The following is a 22,402-nucleotide window of genomic DNA, read 5'->3' on the forward strand; positions in this document are numbered from 1 at the left end:
AGTGAGACAGCCAGTTGTAAGTGGAGGCTGGGGGAGTTTTCTTCAGCCGGTCAGCTCCAGCAGCCATGAGTCAGAGGAAGCTGACACGACAGCTGAGGTTGTGGGAGAGTCCTGAGGGTCTACCTCACCATGCCCCCTCCCTCACCTCACCTTTGTCACCAGACGATCAATCACGCGGACACGGGGGCTCATCTCTGTTTCGACGCTTGAAGCTGAACCGCAGCATCCAGTTCAGACGCATGCCCAACTTTCTGTGCAGGTACAGTAATAAACTGAGGCTGTGGTAGTTAAAGGTACTCAATGCAAAATATGAACTCAAATATGAAAAGGTTCTCCTGTTTTTATTTTTTTCGGTATCTTGGCATTCATTTCTGAAATGCAGGTACGCATTTACTGTAAATAAAACACTTTTATCTGCACACTTTGCTTAAATACAGCCAAATATGTACTAATACATCAAAATTGTTAGACTTTTTTTTATACCTCAAACAGTTCTACCACAGACATATTCATTGTTGACATATTTTCAATCATTTTGGTTAATCTATTTTTTTTTGTCATTTATTTATTCATTAAAAAAATAAAAATAAAAAATAAAAATTCACCAGAAAGAAAAAAATGCACTGAATGAAAAGGGTGCAGAAAGAAGAAAACAATTCTTATAATATCTGCCCCTTATTTAAAAAAATATGTAAAATAACTTTAAACAAACAACAACTTAGGCTTGAACATCTCCAAAGTGAAAACAAAAATGTTAGGCATTATTCACTTGGTGCCATACTTTCCTAACAATTTTAACTTAATCATCTTTTTAAACATGTAAATTGTTTTTAAAAAAATGATGGTGATATCGAGACAATTCCACATTTCCTGAATTACAATGCAGCTCCTTCAGACTAGTTCTAAATGTAGGTTTTACAAACATTTTCATTTCCTTAAAGTTATAATGACTCTTTTTTTAAAACATATTTTAATTTAATATTTGGGGGTAATATTATTTATGAGCTTTATACATGCTTTATACATTCAACCAAATCATAAAATTTTAATAATTTCAACTGATGAAATAATATATTTGTTGGGTGACCATAGCACTTCCTACTAATAATTATTATAGCTCTTTTTTGTAAAATGAAAATAGGATTTGTAATTGTTTTGCATGCTTTTCTCCAAACTTCAATACAATAGATTAAATATGGAACAATCATTACATTATACAATATATACAAAGCTTTGCCATTCAAAAACTCTTTTACTTTATACAATAATGAAGTTGATTTTTCTGTTTTTATTCGTAAGTAATTTACATGAGATTTCCATGTCAGCTTCTCATCAATAACGACACCCAAACATTTTATTTCATTAACTCTATGAATTTCAATACTGTCAAGTTTAAATGGGACTTTGATAATTTTCTTTCCATTACTAAATTTCATGTAGGTTTTTTTTTTTTTCAAAATTTAGTGATAACTTATTAAGTTGGAACCAAGTTTGTATTTTTTACGAATTCTGCCTGTATCATCTCTAACATCCGTTCGAGATCTTCACCCGAACAAAAAAAACGTGGTATCATCTGCAAATAAAACACACTTCAAAAGCCCTGACACATCAACCAGATCATTCACTTACAAAATAAACAACTTTTGGTCCCAACACAGAGCCCTGAGGAACTCCACATCCATTCACACAAAATTCAGAGCTTACATCGTTTACCTGTACAAACTGTCTCCTATTATTCAATAACTAGATACCCACTGTAGTGCTAATCCTCTAAGCCATATTTATTCAGTAAGGAGAATGGTGTGGTCAGTGTCGAAGGTCTTTTTTAAATCAACAACCTTTAATGTGTTCCAGCAAAATAAAGGTCTGATATGTGACCTTTTTTTTTTTTTTAGCTTATTCAGGCATCATCATATATTATTATTAATATATATAACTGTAATGCAAATCACAAGAAGATTTTGGAGTGGATTACTCATAAATTCAAAAAGCTGAAGTCTGATAGTTACCCTCAGAATTCCCACAGAAAAAAATAAAATAAAATAAAAATGAGGGATTAGCATGTGCAGCTTAAAGAGATTCCCCTCCAAGCAGACATTTTTGATGTTTTTCATTACTGAGGAAACGCGTTTAATGATAATTTGATCGGTACCACATTTATGAAGCCTCGTGGGGAAAGGGGTGTCTTATAATTGGCCAATTTAGAAGAGGAAATTCTAAAAATATCCGGCTCTGCTTTTGAAATCAAAGTGAACAACGTTCAAGGCCACTTTCAAAAGTTTAACAAGTTGAGGGAAAAATATAGCTAAAAATAGATCCGATAATTGGAATGGAGTCTACTTGCATATTTGTCCTTGTTGCTGATTTAAACAAAAAGAGCATAACTGGTTTTTATCTGCTTGTTTGGTTTTGAAGTACTGACACAGTGCAGAAATCTTTGTAAATGCAGATCTGTTTATTGGTGGAGTAATACGATACCGCTGCATGCGTCACCCACATGTGTGCATGTGCATCCATGTGTGCAAAAGATAAACAAATCGGGGATGTCAGCATGACTTGAGGTCAAAGTCCTCAGGGATCTTCTAACAGCTCTGAGCATTTCAGAATCGGTCAAGAGTTCATCTTAGATCCTTGGAGTTGAATCTAGAGCTCAGCTCTGGCTCAATTATTCATGTCTTCGTACATGCAGCTTTGACGAGAGTGAATTGGCGGTTGTTATTGCTCAATTAAACGTGACTTCCTCTGAAAAAATGACTTGTCAGTAAAGTGTAATTGTCAAAGCAGCCCAGAGGCGGTCTGCCAACTCAACATTAGTGCAGTCACAGCACGAGCATCTGTCTCCTCTCTCTCTCTCTACAACTTTCTCTCCAAGTAACGACAAACACTGCAGGCTGCATGTCTGGCCATCAGGGTTATCGTCTTACTGTTTATGACCACGGAGAGACAAACACAGAGCAACACAGAAACAGGAAATGTAACAAATGTAAACCTCCTGTCTTCCTTCCTTTACTCCTTCAGCTTTGATGCAGAGAATGGTCCCTCACCAGGCCGCAGTCCCATGGACTCGCAGGCGAGTCCTGGGTTGGTGCTCCACCCTTCGTTTCCTCAGAGCCAGCGCCGGGAGTCCTTCCTGTATCGCTCCGACTCGGACTACGACACATCCCCTAAAACCATGTCGCGCAACTCCTCCATCAACAGTGAGGGGTGAGTAAAAAGACATCCCTGCATGGATGATGAGTGGTTGTACAACCCCAATTCCAAAAAGTTTGGGATGAAACTGTGAATAAAACAAAATGGAACGATTTGCAAATCTCATAAACCCACATTTCATTCACAGTAAAAGAAAGTCCACTTAGCAAATGCTTAAACTTAAGAATTGAACCATGTTGGAGGGAACAAGTAATTACATTTTGAATTTGATGGCAGCAACACATCTACAGTATAAATATTCAGACAGAGTCATGTTTCCCACTGTGAAGCATCCCCTCTTCCAGCAACAGTCTGTCAACGTTGGAGCTGAGGAGACCAGCAGCTGGAGTTTTTGGAGGGAAATGTCCCATTTTTGTAGGATTTTAGTTATTTAACACTCCTGGTTCTTTTTAATTAGAAGGGAGCATACGCTTTGCTAAAACTTGTATATACTTTTCTTACACATCTGGCTTTTCCAGCACCCCCAGGCAGTGATGTACCCCTATACCATCAGAGAGGCAGTGTTTTCAACTGTGAGCTGAAAATAGGCCAGATTATCCCTCTGCTCATTTGTACTGAGGGCATGGTGGCCTCATGGTTTCAAATAAAAAAAATAACAATTTTGATTTGTGTGACCAAAGAACAGTTTTCCATTTTGCATCAGTCCATTTTAAGTGACTTTGGACAGAACAGTTTTTAATAGAGTGCTGCCTGAGGGCCTGAAGATCAGCCAACACTGACCTTAGTCCTGTTCTTTCTGCACAGATAGTTCTCCAGATTCTTAAAATATTTTATGATATTATGAACTGTACATTATAGAATTGTAATTTTCCCCCAATTTTCTGTTGAGGAACATTATTCTGAAAGTGTTCCCACTATTTTTAGATGCAGTTTTAACTGACTGGTGAACCTCTGCCCATCTTTACTTCTAAGAGATTCGGCCTCTCTAAAATGCCAGCTTCTTTGAGATGTGTTGCTGCCTTCAAATTCAAAAATTACATTTTTGTCTTTTAAAAAAATTGCTTAACTTCTTAGTTTCATTGCTTGATATGTTTGCGTTCCATTGAGAGAGTGTGTGTGTTGGGGGGGGATAATAATAATCATAAGATTAGCAATTATCACATTATTTACACTCAATGCCCAAATATTGTTAGAATTAATGTTATAATTATGCAAGTCTTGAGCTAATGGAGGCAAGAGAACAAAAAATTATGGTCTCTGGTTAAGCTTTAAAGAAAAAGAACAACCCTTCCGTGTGTTTTTCTGGATTAATTCTCTGTTTAGACCCACACAAGTCTTTGTAAACATCCACCTCACAAATGCAGCCTTATTTATAAGCGCTCATGTCGAGCCTCGGAGCTGCTCAAACCACCCATTTTCCTCTAACTCTGCACTTTCTGGCCTTTTTGTCTGGCAGGCACGCCGAAGACATGATCGTCACCCCTTTTGCTCAGGTACGTTTTACTGCGGTGCCTATTTTCTGTAGCTAGCCATAAAAGGTGGCAAAGTAGTGCAGTGAACTTGTCCTCCCCTCCTTCTGCTCCCTACCCTCTCCCTTCTTCCTTCCCTCCTACACTGTCCATCCACCCCCCAGGTGTTGGCCAGCCTACGAACTGTAAGAAGCAACTTCACCATCCTCGCCAATGTCACAACACCCACTAACAAGTCAGTATCATGCAGCCAAAATCCTCTTCCCCACACTTGTGCTCGTCATGACTACCTGCTTTGTTTGCAATGTGTGTGCGCTGATGTCTCCGTCTCCTTCGCTCCCATGTGGAAACGTTTATACCCATCATGATTAACCGGTTTATGAGTCTCAGACACCGCTGAAGGAAAATATCATCTGCATCATCTAGCACATTTCCAGTTAGCTAAACTGAGGACTGAGCGCATGGAGCTTCACATCTCTGATGTATGTCCCTGACTCTTTGCCCAGACGATGGAGATGGTCAATAATGCTAAAATTATTCTCCCTTGAAATGCAGCAGACAGAAGGCGCTCGAGCTGGCAGTCTTTTAGCTCCACGTCAATATGGTATATACAGCAGAGACTTATCAGCATCTATAATTGCACAGTGCTGCACCCTGGGAAGGCTTCTCCCATTAAATGATTATTAAAAAAGAAAGCAGGAGTCAGGCTTTGTCTTTTACTATTTTTAGATATAATTGAGCTGAATCTGGAGAAGACCGGTGCACTTTAAAAATGCAAAAACAACATTGTGTAATTCAGTACTAACATAATTGTTGACACAGACCAACTGTTTTATTTAAGCTTTAAAGTGAATCATAAGAAAACTAATATTTGTTTCTCCTGTGTGAATCAACCTTGTTTGTTGCCTCATCCTGTAATGCTGGTTGTAATTTTGGTTTAATCCCAGAAGGGGGCAGCAGAGATTAATTTTTCCTGTGATTTGATGATGTCTTTGTCCACAGGAGGTCACCAGTGACCAGTCAACCCACTGTCCCCCAAGCTACACTCTCTGGTATGCTGTCAGCTAATTCAAATGTAATCAAAGGTGTTTTTTATTTTTATTTTTTTATTAACGTGTTAAGGCTCCTAAAGTTAATTAGCTGTAATGAAACTGTATGAAACATCACAAGGTGTGTTTTTTTTTTCAAGCAAATGTTTGTTTTACTGGATTTATAGGGACTGAATGAAAAAAAAAAACCATTAAATTTATGAATAGAAATTGTATTTTAATAGACAGAATGGAGCATAAATTGTATCCCTTATTTCTATATATTTTATTACTAAGAAGCCAGACTTAATTGTAAACTTTTTAAGCTGTCTGGAGTATTTTCCTCAGGACTTCTAAGTGTGTTTAAAAATAATACAACTTTGGCTGCTTTATCACTAAATTATAGTTCAATGATGAACCATAATTAAAAGTAATATTGTTTTATTTTTCCATTTTAGCTTTTTAGACCAATTAACACCAGACGTCTTAAATTGGGTTAACTTTAAATGTTAGTCATGACATCCAATGATTACATTCTGATAGTTTCATTAAAATCTGCCAAGTGGTTCCTGAACTATTTTGCCCAACAATCACAAGAGTGCACACACACAGATATGGGCAAAAGCATTATTTCCTTTGCTTTCAGAGGCGAATGAAAATAGGTGAAACTTTTCAACTCCTAAACTGCATGACGTTTAGCATCCAACTCCAGATTTAAATAAAACGAGCAGAAATCAAGTCTTCCCAATATTTTGACACCACTTTGGGTGCTCTTCTTTTCACACTGGTTTGTTGTATCCCCTCTTGTTGTATCCCCTGAGAGTGTGTCTGTCTCCTTCTCAGAGGAGACATACCAGCAGATGGCTCGGGAGACTCTGGAGGAGCTGGATTGGTGTTTGGACCAGTTGGAGACCATTCAGACGCACCGCTCCGTCAGTGAGATGGCCTCCAACAAGGTGCGCTAAGATCTGCACACAAACATGAACCTCCACTGACCGTCAGCATCAACGCAGTGTGTTACCAACATCTTGACGAATAACAACTTTTTAAAAGTTCAACGTAAAACCTTCCCATTCATTAAAAGACTCTTCCTCTGTTGACGTATGACTGTGCCAGGACTGCTTGCTTTGCTTAACGAGTCACAGCAGGGCTGCAGTGTGTTTCAACTAATGATTATTATGGATTGTTGCGTTTTTTAAGGTTGATGAGTTGGAGTTTTTGTTGTGTGGCAACATGGCGTGCAGCCTTGTTGCATTTTGAGTTAGTAACTCATGTCTGTTTGCGTGAACATGGACATCTATGGATTTGTGTTTCTAGGGGTAGAGAGGGTGAAAGAGTTGTACAGCATGTGACGGTCTTTGTGGAGGACATGGGGACGACTGGTCCTGATGCTGATGTCTCTGCTGTAACCTTGGTTGCTATCTAACAGCAGCAGGGTCTGCCCTTCCCTTTGAGTCATTGGCTTTCCACTCTGACCACGAGACATGTGGTTTAGACAACAACCAATGAAAGAAAGAAGATGCACCTTTAACAGTCTCCTTCCTTAAAGAGACAGCGCCACGTCCCTTGTTTTAGCCCAGAAATGCCTACTGTCTTCCACTAGCTCTTATTAAATTAGGTGATGTCTTCATATTCAGTCAGACTTGTAAGGAAACAATTAAAAAGCAAGAAACAATACAACACAGCTTGCATGTTAAAGCGTGGACAGTCTCAAGGGACACAGAGGGTTTTTGTGAACATGTTTCAGCAGCTGAGCAGCAGAAATCCTCTAACTCAGAGGTGCACACACTCCTACTCACATCCTCACTCACACACATATTTTGACAGACGTACATGCTGTCGTGTCGCACATGCGCACTCAGCCTTGAACGGGAGGCAGGGGCAGACACACACACATGCACGCGCCTGCAGCCACTGCCTGATTAGCTTGAGAGGGCTGTCTACAGCATCCAGGGAGATGGCGCAAGCGGCAGAGCATTGGAGGACGAACGGCAGTCTGAAGGATTAGACCTGTGGTGTTTTGGCCGGTTGAAGAATGGACTGACTTGGAGCAGAAGACGGGATACATCAGGAGGAAAGCTGACTGCATACAAGCAGAGAGGTGGCACAGACAGGCTGCTGCACCGGTAGGGCCTTTGGATCTGTACCATTGGGGAGGGGCAGGAGACGGAGGAAGAGCGAGACGGTTTTCCAGACCAAGGCTTTGGTGTGATTCTTCAGCCCGATCGTCTGCCAGAGGCCTACCTCCATCCTCCTCTGTCTCTTCTTATCCAAGCCTCTCTCATCCCGACTATTCTTGTTTTTTTTTCTTGCTGTTATCGTCTTCACCCCACACCCTCTCTCCATCTCCCTTTTCCCAAAGTTCCTGCTGTCATCCAAGTTCCTTTTTCCTCCAGTTTCAATAATTACAGCCTCCGGTTTGTCTTGCTATCTCTTCATTTTATATTTTTTTTCATCCTAATTTTTTATTTGTGAATTAACTCCTGCAAACCCTTTTTTTTTTTTTACATCCTTTCCAAACTAACCCTCATCTTGTTCACCAACTCCTCTCTGTGTCCTTCACACAGTTCTTCTTGTTTACCTCCATCTACTCATCCAGCACCCACCTTAATCCCTGGTGACTTTAGATTTGGGTCGGCCTGCTCAGCAAATGGGATAAGATGTAGTCTCCACAGCAGCCAGATCCAGGGGGGGTCCTGGTCTGCCCATCGGGGGACCCTCATCGTTTGAACACACTGAGGCTGGAGCCTGACTCAGGACCAACAGTGGGGGCCTGCTTTGGAGTTCTGCATGTAGACAAGGACGACCAGCACCAGCTGCCCCCACCCTCAACCCCTTTCCCCCCGTTCCCTACAGTGGGGCAGACGCCACTCTGGAGTGTCCCGGCTTGACTGGCTGTGGCCTCTCCCCCCACACCCTGACAACGCCCTCATGCCACTGGGGCACCCGCAGTACCACCGCGCCACTTCACTACCGTCCCTCCCGCCTGTGTCTTAGGCCCAGACCCACGGTGGCCCTCAACATGGGTGTGGTTGAGACCATTGACCCGGCGCCATCCCCCTGTCCCTCGCCTGTACCGGGGGGCTACAGGCTGCCCCGCTCCTCCAGCTACAGTCCCCTGCAGGGGAGGCCGGGGGCAGAGCTGGACCTTGGCGTGGCCGATGGAGGAATTGGGGAGGGTGGTGGAACAACGGCAGAGCGCAGGACGCCCTTAGTAGATCTGTTCTGCGAGACCTGCTCAAGGCCCTGGCTCATCGGTTGGTGGGACCAGGTAGGCTGAGACAACTTCAAGACAGAAAGCAAAGTCTGGACCATCCAGTCTTGGACACATGCTCTGGAAACTTTATCTACTGTTTTTTGTTTTTTTTTATCAAGTTACAGTACATAACTGTTAAATGTTGTGCTTCGTTCATTAGTGTTCAGCTTTTTGTTGTTATAGGTGAACTGCTTTAAGGTAAACATGAAATTGTGGAGTTTGGCATTGGCTTTGAGAGAAGCTAGAATGTTCCTGAATATAATATATCCGTAAATCCACCCAAGACGGACAGAATTCATCACTTCTGCTCGGTGTCTACATGGCAGATATGTAAACAAAGACTTGTATTAGTCTCATTCCTCGTCTGCCTGTGGATGTTCGCACTTTGACACCTAGTCTACATCTCCGTTCTATATATAAAAAAGCTGAGCCGCTTCAATTAAGACAAAAATAATTCATCCATTTTTACTGAAAGCAGATGAGAGTGCCACACAACGACCATTCCCATCCTTACCCTGAGTCCCACATCCCTCCTGAAGCTTACCTCGACACAAAGTTCAGGAAGTCACGAGAATGTAAAAGTAATGGACTGAACATTTATCTAATCCTTTTATAGTCAAATCTACAGAAGTTCAGCACAAAAGCCAACTTATCTCCCTGCCCTTGGTTTTTCTGCATCAGAAATATCAGGTCACAGTTCAGAGCAAAGTGTGCACGTGCGCTGTTTGTTGACCCATGACTGTTAAAAAAAAGGTGTATCCCTCCTTGGTCGTCAATATCTGCAGGTGTATAAATGCCTGCAGTCATGTTTGTGCTCTGTCTCATTAGTTGGTGTCAGAGGAAGAGTGTTGTTTGTCCTGGCAACCTAGAAGTGTTGGTTGGCAGCTATGACTCAGCATTACAGCATTAGGGGAGGAAAGGATGAGAGTGTGTGTGGAGGGAGGTTTGAGTTGCACCTGCTGCCCATGTGTGCCACTGGGCCATGGCTTTTAGGGCTTTGGATGACTGGTGCTGCCTGACTGCTTGCATGATTTTGTGTTACAGTAAAAAGATCATCTGTAAAATAAAAGAAGAAGAAGAGCTAGTTTGGAGAAAAATTATGAGAAAAATGATGGTAGCCGGGCAGCACGGTGGCGCAACTGGTAGAGCTGCTGCCTCTCAGCGAGCAGGTCCTTGGTTCAAACCCCGGTCCAGGGCCTTTCTGGGTGGAGTTTGCAAGTTCTCTCCGTGCATGCGTGGGTTTCCTCCGGGTACTCCGGTTTCCTCCCACAGTCCAAAAACATGCATGTTAGGCTGATTGGTAACTCTAAATTGTCCTTAGGTGTGAGTGAGAGAGTGAATGGTTGTTTGTCTCGTTTGTCTCTGTGTGGCCCTGTGATGGACCTGCGACCCATCCAGGGTGTACCCCGCCCCTTGCACAGTGATTGCTGGACATGGGCACCAGCGACCCCCGTGACCCAAAATGGAATAAGTGGGTAAAGAAAATGGATGGATGGATGAAATGATGGTAGCCAGACAAAATGGATTTGATTATTGTAGTGATGGTTTTGTTTTCCTTAAAAACAAATAAGTCAAAAGCTGTAGTGAGCAGGAGATGAAAAGGATGTGATGGCTGACCTTGGTAAAGGTCAAAGGCACCTGCTGACACCCTCAGATTGTCACCCAAACAGCCACGGCTCTCACATCAAGCTGAAGGACTGACTGTGAGGAGGCAGTTGCCGTAGCAACTGCTGCCGGTTGCCATGGAAATTGTTATGTGTGAAAGATAAGTCAGTGGGACACAGACTGAGGGGTCTGTCTAAACCACAATGTGCCGTCTCATGACTCGACTGATAGGAAGTCATTTAAAACCTCGTGTTTGTCTGCAGAAGCAAAGCATCACATAAAAAGCTCGGAGAACACTCGTAGCGTTTTCCTCCTGCGGGGATAATGTATTCGCTTGATCACATTTGTGTCTGGGACCTGCAGACTGTGGTTGACGCTGCAGATGTCGAAGGAACAATGCATGTAAAAATGGCACATCATGGCTGCAACACGTTTTGAAAAGCCAACCAAGCTGAGGTATTGAACAGCCTGTTCTCTGAGAAAAGGAGGACTGATGATTCATCATTGATTTTCATACCCTTTTATAGATGAGGGTGATAATTTATTTTCTCAAATTAAAATCAAAGGAATTTCTGCTGGCGTGCAAGTGAAATTTAAACTCCAGCAAATTAATTTACAAGCATACCAACCTTCTCACAATGTAAACTCTGTGACTCACTTCTGTCTGTTCTCCCCTCAGTTCAAGAGGATGTTGAACAGGGAGCTGTCCCATTTGTCAGAGATGAGTCGCTCAGGGAACCAAGTGTCAGAATACATCTCTACTACCTTCCTAGGTAAAGCCAACCTGGCACCCGTTTGTCGTCAAACCTAACAGATCTGAGGTTAAAGTGGTTGACCGTGGCGTCCTGATTGTTTCAGAGAAGCAGAACGAAGTGGAGATTCCATCGCCGACTCTGAGGGAGAGGGAGAAGCCCATGTGTCACATCAGCGGCGTGAAGAAGCTCACGCACAGTTCCAGCCTTTCCAACTCCACCTTGCCTCGATTCGGCGTGAAGACGGAACACGAGGAAGCTTTAGCCAGGGTGACTAAAACTAAAAAGCAGCACATGAGATAAAAGCTGCTGGATATAACCCCAGAACACAGACAAACTTACGGTTTTGTTTTCTTGAAGGATTGTACACCGCCTGCCACATTTCACTAAGATCTACTCGTGTTGAGATAAAAGCTCTGGCTGTTTTTGTTGAACTTATATGTGCAGGTTCATATGATACTGTAAGATGCCACATTCAGTGTACATTTTGTGAATGACTCTCAGCTACTACCACATCAACTTGAAGCTATATTTGTAAAACTTATTGAGTTATACACATTTTTGTATTGACTAATGTGGATTAGCTGCATTGGCCCACTGAAATTGGACTGACTGTAAAAGTTAATCAGTTGTAGATGCACATCCATAAATTACTTTCTGTAAATTCTATTAAAATACATCTCATGAGGTATTTTGCTAACAGACAGACAACGTTGACTCCATATAGTTAATAATTAAATTTCAAACTGAGTTCTTGCACAATCTGTTAGCGCTTTGTTGGGATCAGTCTCAATTACTACAACACCAAATTTTAGGTCAGTAGCTGTAAAAATGGCTGTGTTGTAGTCATTTTAATGTTTAGTCTATTTGCTGTGGTATGGATTGAATAGACTAAACATTATTCAGTTTTAGATGTACAACCAATGTTTTTATTTGTACATCTAAATCTGATTAACTTTCTTTTCTTAAGATTTTTAACAAACTCCTGTCAGACATTCTCCGGTGTGATGTCACCTACTGTAACATACAATGTGTTCAATAAACACTTTTTGAATCATTTATGATATTAAATTAAATATTAAATCTCTATAATCATGTTTCCTGTAAATGTTAAACCTGTTTGTTGCTCCTTCAGGAGCTGAACGACTTGAACAAGTGGGGCCTTAATATTTTTCATGTGGCAGAGTTCTCTAACAATCGGCCCCTCAGCTGCATCATGTTCGCCATCTTCCAGGTGAGACAAAACGACAGAAACTTTGCTTAAACATTCAAGTTGGCTGAAGAATTTAAGTGACAGTCATAAAAATTGATTGACGGACTTTTTCACATTGCACCAATCTTGTCTAAACGTTATTTTTTTGTTACATGTTGAGTTGCATCCCTCTTTGGATGCTTCATTAGATTTAGGGGCATCTATAATTTGTTTAGTTTAGACAAAGAAAATCATTTGTGGCATAAACAAAATCTTCTCACAGTGTCTGCTGTATGGTCAAATTTAATTTTTCTGGCTGACTGGAGGATGAATTTACCTGATTGGCAAAATGTGTAAAAATATTTTGCAGAAAATTGATAAATTTACATTTAAAATTCATTTCTTAATTTGCTGCTATGGAAGTTTCTCAAGTTGCATCTTCATGCATGAACAATAAGGTTGCATTTTAAGTATTCTCATATTTAATCTAAAGTCTGGGCTGAACTGTAAACCCAACCCCCATGAATATTTCCCCTCTGCAGGAAAGAGATCTGCTAAAGACCTTTAGGATCCCTGTGGATACTTTTGTCACCTATGTGATGACCCTGGAGGACCACTATCACGCCAACGTCGCCTACCACAACAGTCTTCATGCTGCTGATGTCACCCAGTCCACCCATGTCCTGCTGTCCACACCAGCTCTAGATGCAAGTATCCTTATTAGTTTAATAAAACAAAAGCTTGCAACTGCCCATCACAAAGCTAAATGCTTTTACAAATGACTTTTCTTTCACTTCTCTCTGACAGGCTGTATTCACTGATCTGGAGATATTAGCAGCATTGTTTGCTGCTGCCATTCATGATGTAGACCATCCAGGAGTGTCCAACCAATTCCTCATAAATACCAGTGAGTCAAATGAAATAAAATCAAAAAATGTAATATTTTTTGATTATAGTTTAAAAAAAAATCACTTTAAAAGACAAGCAGCCTTGATGGAATGCATATCTTATAATCTGCTACATTTATTTTAAAACCATCTTCTGAGGATACCAAGTTATATTTGTTTTGATCAAACCTTGTAAATGACATTATGAACAAGCTTATGCCGTGTTGTGACAGCCTACAAGTAGTGTTAGTGCTCAAAGCATGTGGTGAGGATGATTCCCAGTTACCGTATTTTCCAGCATATAAGTCGCATCAAACACCAAAAGCATCATGAAAAGGAAAAAAAACATATATAAGTCGCTTCTGAGTATAAGTCGCGTTTATTATGCGACACTGCTGACCCCTGGGAAACGTGGACCGGTGTTGTGCCAAAAATCGATTGGCGGCCACGGGAGAGCTCACGAGAGGACTCGCTGTTGCAGTTCTTTGAAATTGAACAAGATTAACACTTTAAAACAATTGTTTGTTTGCTCAACATTATAGCAAATGTTTGTCTCAGTTTAACTTTTCCTTAATAAATGCACTTTAATGGTCAATTTATGGTGGTGGTGGAGGTGGAGGTAGCAGTACAAGAACAACATATATGCCTACCAGTAGTTGTCAAAAGCCGAGAAGGCTCTCTTGTGCCTCTTGCAGCTGCAAATGGTAGTGTTTACTCATGTTAGTATGAATGAACATTTAAAATACATGTGTCAAACTCAAGGCCCGGGGGCCAAATGTGGCCCTAGTTGACATCTTATCTGGCCCCCAAGATGATATGTTAAACGTAAAATACTTTTTTCACTTTAATTTTTTCAGTAACCTTTGATTATGATGTCAAAAGTGCAACAGAGAACATCAAATGAGACCAATTCTAACTCTGTTTTGAGGAACCTGCAACCAAGAAAAGATGTTGGGTATCTAACTTGAGTTAATGTAGATTCTAAAACTGGCTCTTAGTTTGAAAAAGGTTTTAATTTTGGCCCCCATTTGTAAATGAGTTTGACACCCCTGATTTAAAGCATCAGTCAAAAATTGTCTTATGAATATGTAAAATATATATATATATATTTTTTTTTTTTCATTTCATTTACCCTTTACAGGTAGTCTCATTGAGCCACGAGAACTCATTTTCAAGAGAGACCTGTTTAGGGAGCAGATGGGGGTTAAGGGCCTTGCTCAAGGGCCCAGAGTGTGGCGAATGAGGGTGGGGGCAGGTGTGGGTGCTTCACCGACCCTACCCACATTGTTGATGTTGTCGGTACCAGGGCTTGAACCGACGATCTTCCGATCACAGGCCCACCTTCTCTAACCTCTGCACCACCACTCCCCATATAAATAGCTTTGGCGTATAAGTTGCAGGACTGGCAAATCTATGCAAAAAACTGCAACTTATACACCAGAAAATACGGTACTACTGTGCTAAATTTATCTCAAAACCAGTAAAACTGGCCGACTTATTGTCATTTTTGCGTTGGTTAAAGTTGATTACTCGTGTCGGCCACCTTGAAGAGGGTTGACTCCAAATGTAAACAAGCTTTAGATGTGCAACAAACTATTTGTTTTCTGGGAGTTTCACTAAAATATTTCCAGTGATTTACGAGATATTTTGCTAACACAGAGTCACAGTTGATTCCAATAGTTGCTGGTAACGTTTTATCAGTTAGTGCTCAGAGTATGTGTTGGAAATTAATCTTAGCTACAGCCACACCAAAGTTTAGGTCAGTATCTGTGAACTTGACAGTGTTTGATAAGGTCATTTAGCAGTATCGCCATCTTGAATGGGTTGACCCCACAAGTTAATCAGATATTGATATTCAAACAATGATTACTTTCTAAAGTTTGCATTCAAATCCTTCCATCGCTATTTTGCTTTCAGCAGCAGCTGATAAGAAAAAAAATACAAATACATGCAAAAACAACTGACGTGATGAGGTGTATAATGAGATTTATTTAACAATAAGACGTGACCATCTGTACTGTTGTGATTTTAGGTATTTTGTCATAAGTTATTCTGTTAGCTTGTAACACATCTGTACACTGACATCAGTGTGAGCAGTGGTGAGAGTTTATATAAAATAACAGAAGAACTGATTTTTGTTGCCTCAGACTCCGAGTTAGCCCTGATGTATAACGATGAGTCTGTGTTGGAGAACCATCACCTGGCTGTGGGCTTCAAGCTGCTTCACGAGGAGAACTGTGACATCTTCCAGAACCTCAGCAAGCGGCAGAAACAGAGCCTAAGGAAACTCGTCATTGACATGGTGGGTGTTTGATATCATTCATTTTGAATCATAAAGATAATCGTCCTCACTCGTCTTCAACTGTCCTTTCTTTACTTCTCACTTTTTCCTTGCTTACACTGAAAACACTTTTGTTCACCAGGTTCTGGCTACAGATATGTCCAAACACATGAGTTTGTTGGCTGACCTCAAAACTATGGTGGAAACCAAGAAAGTCACGAGTTCTGGAGTGCTGATGCTCGACCATTACACCGATCGAATACAGGTACATTTATAGTGTTTCGTAACAACTACTACTTTCATGACTTAAGCAGTGAATTAACACAGTGTTAAAACATTAAAATGTGGTCAAAGCTTGCTGGTATGTAAAGTTTGGTTTAGTGGAGTCGGAGTAAAGACATGTAGGAATTACAGGCCTTGAAGGAATGCATGTCGCCTTCCACCTTTTGTGCCAGAGTTTAAACTAACTTCATCTTCTGATGAAAAATGTCGCAGTTTTGATCAATTTTAAAATAACGTTATATGCTTCACATTCAGCGTGTCTACATTAAGCCTGTCGCGATAAACAAAAAAATCAATTAATCACATCATAAATGAAAATTATCGACCTCATTTTCATTTATCGGCTTTATTGTTTCTTCGTGTCTCTCTCTTTCTACTGAAGACACTGGATGACAAAAGGCTCAACTCCGGTGTTCTTCACTGATCCCTCTATTTCTCATTTTTCTCTTTTCTTTACAATTCATTTAACCGTCCAAAATCACTGGATCGTTAGAAACAGCTAAACTGAGAAGCTAAGCTACGAGCTAAGCTAACAGGCCGGCCTGACTTCAGGAATAAAAACTCCGTCTTTTTGAAGCTCTGAAATTCACAGTTGAAACCCGTTCATTCGTCTAAAAAGTTGTTTTTCTCTGCAAAAAGAAGCTGAGAACTTGTTTACAGTTTTTTTTATTAAAAGCTTTGTGTGACAAATGCTATGCTAAAGAGCTCAAACCATAGCATATGTCTGCCATTTTGAGAACCAAAAAACAGGAAGGAGAGACAGCCCATGTCACGTCAAGGGGCCTCCATCCCATTTTTCTTAAAGAGACACGCTGCTCGCTCCCTCACTATCCATTCTTCGATTCAAACAGTCTTATACTGCCATCCAGTGGTCAAAACATGTACTACACACAAAACAAATTACCAACATTTCTTTTTACATTTGACAATAATTACTAATTATTGTCAAATTTCAAACAATGTTATCATTTATCGCAATAATTTCTGAGACAATTAATCGCCCAGCAAAATCTGTTATCATGACAGGTGTAGTCCACACCCATCTTTTGGTTCGTTAAATAGCTGTAAAACTGACAGAGTTATAGCAATTTTAGTGGGTTTTTTTTTTTTTGCTAAGGTTGAGTAGCTGTGGTGGCCATATTGAATCAAATTGACTTTAAGCGTTAATCAGTTATGAATGTCCATGCAACAATGACGTTCTGAGAGTTTCATCAAAATCCATTCAGTGACTATGAGCTATTTTGGTAACAGGCAGACACCCACACAAACATGGGCAAAAACACAATCAGCCACCTTCTCCTTTTGGCAGCAGTAGACAAATAAAGTAAAGAGAAGGTGTTGGAATTTTAGCATCTGAGTAAAAAAAGTCTTGGATGAGCAGGTAAATGGGTTTTGGCATATAAACAGAAGCAAAGAATATATGAAGTGAACCTCAGAAGAATCAGATCCATAGTTTGCTTTTTTCAAAGCGAATAGTCAGACTAACGTAAGAAAAACAGTGTAATTTTATGTATATCCAAACTAAGAAATCATCACATCACGTATGTTTTTGTGCAGGTGTTGAGAAACATGGTGCACTGTGCCGACCTGAGCAATCCAACCAAACCTCTGCTGGTGTATCGCCAGTGGACGGAGAGGATCATGGAGGAGTTCTTCAGGCAGGGAGACAAGGAGAGGGAGCGAGGGATGGAGATCAGTCCTATGTGTGACAAGCACACTGCGTCTGTGGAAAAAAGTCAGGTAAACGATTAGCAGTGAGACACAGACATGCATATGATATCACACAGCTGGCTCAATGTCAACACTGCAGGCGGTGATCTTTTAGCTCCGAGCGCAGCAGCAAACCTGCTGCATTTTTAATGCTGACACCGAGGTGCTGGCTAAGAACAAGTCAACCATTCTCTCTTTTTTTCTGGATAGGTGGGCTTCATTGACTACATTGTTCACCCTCTTTGGGAGACATGGGGGGACCTCGTGCACCCCGACGCCCAGGAGATCCTCGACACCTTGGAGGACAACAGGGACTGGTACCAGAGCACCATACCACAAAGCCCATCCCCACCTCCTGTGTGCCAGGACAAGGAGCTAAATGCGTGCAGGGACAAGTTTCAGTTCGAGCTCACCCTGGAAGACAGCTCTCAGACAGAACAGGTGCACGAGGAGGACAAAAACACAACGAACCACGTGGCGCAGGACTGCAGTCACATGGAGGACAAAAGTGAGGACAAGGAGGACATAATGGCAGAAGAGAACGAGGACATAATAGAAGAAGAAGATGAGGTGCCAATGGAGGAGGAGGAATTAGAAGAAGAGCAGAAAACTCAGATGGGCAAGGGGCCTGAGAAGGAAATACTTTTTGACACAAGTCCTGTAGAAGAAGAGGAAGATTCTTCTTCTCAAGCTGAAGATACATGAGTTCTGCTCTTGTATCGACATAGCTCTGAAACTTGCACACATTCTCTTGTTTATTCTTTCAATGGCCAAACCAAGAACAAATAGAACTGCAACGACAATACAGACCTTTAAATATATTTTTCACAAAGGGAATAAACTAAAACCTGCTTAAAGAGAAGCTAATTACACAGCAACTGTAGATTTGGAGTGGTGAGTCCTTCGACTGATGTCACAGTGGACTAACAGGAATTTAGGAGAGCGTTATTGCTGGGGGAATGATGAGCGCGTAGCACTCTGGAGACTTGAATGCACATAGATAAACACACACGAAATCACACACTAAAACACAAGCAAGAAGGAAGTCATGTGGAAAACACCAATGCAATGCGACGTGCATGCAGCTGTCATGCAGTTTATATCCTGTTTATTTTTGGAGATGCACACACACAAATATTTGCACAGATACACACACATTCCCACACACACTTGACAGTATGTTTGTATGTGTGCATTTAAACAAAGGACATTGATAAGTAGTGAATATCTTTGGGAAAAAGCCATCCCTTATCGGTGTGTTTAGTGTTCAGTCAGTATTAGTAAGTCATGTATGTTAGAAACTCAAAAGACGCTGCTCTCCCCGAAGAAGCTCCAGTGACATTTTTTTTTTCCATTTCTGTCGGAAATAAGAATAAGAAAATCCACAGAGTTTGGAGGAGAAACTGCTGAAGCGATGAGGAGAACGATGCTGCGATGAAAGGGGCCTACAGGTCCCGTATCCTTTTTTTCCCTTTACAAGGAGAGTGCTACTGGTGCGAGATGGCTCTGTGCCTTTCTGAAACACCAGCTTCCTGAACGGAGCTGTCGTAAAGCAATGCATTGTGGGACAGGACGGTCTGATTTTGTTCTCGTTAATCTTTCTCCACCGTTCATGGTCTTGTGGTGCGTAGCACTGTTTTCTTTGGTTACGTTTTTCGGCTGTAAGTCTTCCTTTGTTGCTCTTCTGGTAAAATTATGACTCAGAACTCTAGATGCAGAGCAATCACTAACACCGCCACAACCACCAGTGGTCTCTTTTAGTTTTATTTTCTTAGACTGATTAAAAAAAAAAAACAACAACACTTTTATTCAGAGAATAAGCCATGTGATGCTTTGAAGCATACTTTCTTTGCCTATTTTATATTTAAAAAGTCGCTGAATCTGTTGGCGAGACACAGATTTATGTCATCAGCAGAACAAATGTTCAGTTGTCTCACACTTAGTCACTGTTTGTGTTTTTATATCCTCATACGTGACAATTCTCACCAAAGTTAAGGATGAGAAACTTCAGTGGTTTGGAGGAAAATGTTTGATTTTAAGGAAATCAGGGAGGCAGAATGTCAGGGAGAAAAGTCTATAACTAAGCCAAATGGAGGTCTGGTGGTCCCTAATCATCCTTGTTATGTTTGATGGTTTTTTTGCCTTAATGTCAGATGCAGGATACATACCTACCAGTATGTAGATTTATAAAATATATTAAAGATATCCTAGTCTGTTTATATTCTGTCTGTATGCTAATTTATGTATCGTTGTGTCTAGAGATGTTGTGTTTTGCAGTTGGAGGGAAAAGGGTAAAAGAGTTATTTTTGTCATTGCTGTGCTCAGACCAACATAAAGAATGTGTTGTTTTTTTAATTAAGATCCTAAATCTATCTGAGCGCAATTAAAGAAAAGGAATTAAAACCGATCACAGTTAAGCAACGCTCAGAGACGGCAGGATGTTGAAGATGTTGGTGTTATTGGTCGCTCATCAGCATCGTGTTGTGGAGCGTTTAGGATTCGATCGGTGCAGATTAAATGGGCCCGTTTGTTTAAGGTGTTTGTTTTCCACAGGGTAAAAAATAAGGAATATAAATGTGGTTCTTTAAACGGTAAGGGCACGTTTCTGCAGGTCAGTAACTGAGCTTATCTGAAGATACCACAGCTTGGTGCGATAGAGGCCTGCGTGTGAGCTGCGAAGCCGCCACCAAGGCTTTCCATCTCATTAAAAAATGGGAATCCAGAATTTCTATTCCATTTAAAAGGTTCCCATTATGCACTGGCCTTTTTACTTTAAACGTGTTCCATTGTTTTTGTGGCTCCTTGTTCCGTCATAAGCTATAAAAACATTAATATTTAATTGCCATACAAACACAACACTGTAGCAATTGTTTCTTAATAAGGAAATTATTCAATTAAGTGATTGCTGCCATTCTTTTTAATCAATGAAAAGAAAATAACGGGAAGCGTTTTCTTTGACCAGTTTGTGTACAGTTTATTTTTATACCATGCTGGTGGATGGTCGGGAAAATGAATCACGTGTTGATGATTAAGCTATAAGCATTGTCGCTCCTGTATATAATGTAATAATGTAAATAAAACTTTTATCCCAGTCAGAATGATTGACAAATAGCCACCTGACATGACCCACTGAGGCACAACGAGCCACAGGGTCACCTTTTTCATTTAACTATACAGCTCTTCACTTGTAGTAACATTTCTGTTATGACTTCTAATTGTGCACACTTATTGTTGAAATTATTACCAGCACTTTATTTACATCAGGTTTCTAGGCCAACGGTGTGTTTCAGGTATTGTTCAGTCTTTGCTGGTCTGGTCACTGGGCAACAATTAGGTAATTCCCTCTGTTAGTCATAATTAAATGAACTATAGCCTTCCTCTATAAACATTCATGTGAGACTAAGTTTGTTTGATTAATAACGCCAAAACAAAGCTGGTGTAATCCCATAAATTAAAAATAGACATGCCCTTTTTTAACTTGGCCATCTCCAGCGCCATCCCCACCTCTCTTTCTTAGTAAGTTTAAGCCTGATAGCCTAAATGTTTGTCCCATGGTGGCCTACTTAGCCAGTTCCCATTGGTGTTTCTGTCAGGTTAATGTAATTGCAGACGGACTTTATTAAAAAGAAAAAGAAAAATCTCTGGGCTGTAACTCATTGATTTGTTCATCAGTAAGAGAGATCCTTCAAGAGAAGGGTGACTAAAACGTGAAATGATTGTAATATTTGTAAATGATCTTGCTGTAACGTGTAAGATGTGTCCAAGTTATTTTTTATTATATTATTTTTATGAAACTTTTTTCTTCTTGACAAAGCTGAGGTGTCATTTTGTGAATAAATGCATTTAATAAGCAAAATATATATATAAAACAATCCTATAGTATATCAGTATATTTTTCTTTTATTTCACTGTTCAGTACTGTAAAGTGTGTTAAAATACAAATAAAGCAATTTTTTTTATATATTAAAAGAAACACTATGGTTTCCTGCACACTCTTTATTTGCAACAAATATGATGTCAAATTATTTGTCACCATATTGTGCTAAAAATACTAGTTTCATATATAAAATATATATCTGAATGTAGGTGAGAAGACCTTAATTTGTAATTAGTATTCTGGCATGTACTTGGTTTAATATTACAGACTGATTAAAATTGCCTAAGGTAAAATTTATACAATTTAATTTTAAAAATATTCCCATGTAGCACAGTGCAAACGTTTCAAACCACCCCTCATTTCTTTATCCTTTCTTCCAAAAAGCCAGACTTTCATGTATTTTTAAAAGTGCATGGACAATATGATCATTATTTAAAAACTTTTAGTTGAACTTGGGCTTTTTTTACATCCCCTATACATTGGAGGAGCAGCTGTGGAGGTGGTCTCCTGCTACAGGTACCTGGGGGTGCATATATCAATCAACCTTTATTTATACAGGTAATTCCCATTGAGCCTCGAGGACTCATTTACAAGAGAGACCTGATATAGGCAGTGACCTCATCTGAGAGCCAACATTTCCTACCTGGTCAAGAAGGCCCACCAGCGTCTCTACTTCCTTAGGAAGCTGCGGAGAGCTGGACTTGGGAACTCTGTCCTGAGGAGCTTCTATGGCTGTGTGGTGGAGAGCATTCTCTGCACCTGCATGACCGTGTGGCACGGCAGCTGCACTGCTGCTGAGAGGATGGCTCTGCGGAGGGTGGTTAAGGCTGCACAGAAGACTGTGGTGAGCAGCCTTCCCACCACCTCAAACCTCTGCACTTCACAATGCAGGGGGGAGGGCGCTCCGCATCAT

At 40.6% G+C, this 22,402-nt stretch overlaps 1 protein-coding gene across 1 annotated transcript; it reads left to right on the forward strand.

Moving 5' to 3' along the window:
* The first annotated feature begins 65 nt into the window (after positions 1 to 65).
* On the forward strand, positions 66 to 18,772 carry pde4a (phosphodiesterase 4A, cAMP-specific). The gene is made up of 15 exons (XM_037688571.1): positions 66 to 259; positions 2,911 to 3,204; positions 4,607 to 4,643; positions 4,784 to 4,854; positions 5,622 to 5,671; positions 6,491 to 6,603; positions 11,188 to 11,281; positions 11,367 to 11,530; positions 12,396 to 12,494; positions 12,995 to 13,159; positions 13,260 to 13,359; positions 15,487 to 15,641; positions 15,763 to 15,885; positions 17,460 to 17,642; positions 17,823 to 18,772. The coding sequence occupies exons 1-15, from the start codon at positions 66 to 68 to the stop codon at positions 18,315 to 18,317; spliced, it is 2,337 nt and encodes a 778-aa protein (XP_037544499.1). The 3' UTR covers positions 18,318 to 18,772.
* The last annotated feature ends 3,630 nt before the right edge of the window (positions 18,773 to 22,402 follow it).

This window comes from Nematolebias whitei, chromosome 15 (assembly GCF_014905685.2).
Source record: "Nematolebias whitei isolate Nwh7 chromosome 15, NemWhi1, whole genome shotgun sequence".
Taxonomy (NCBI): Eukaryota; Metazoa; Chordata; class Actinopteri; order Cyprinodontiformes; family Rivulidae; genus Nematolebias; species Nematolebias whitei.

Coding starts and splice junctions, on each gene's coding strand:
- pde4a (XM_037688571.1), top strand. CDS start 66: ATGAGTCAGAGGAAGCTGACACGACAGCTGAGGTTGTGGGAGAGTCCT. Junction 13,160..13,259: donor TGTCCACACCAGCTCTAGAT/GCAAGTATCCTT, acceptor TCTCTCTGACAG/GCTGTATTCACTGATCTGGA. Junction 17,643..17,822: donor CGTCTGTGGAAAAAAGTCAG/GTAAACGATTAG, acceptor TTTTCTGGATAG/GTGGGCTTCATTGACTACAT.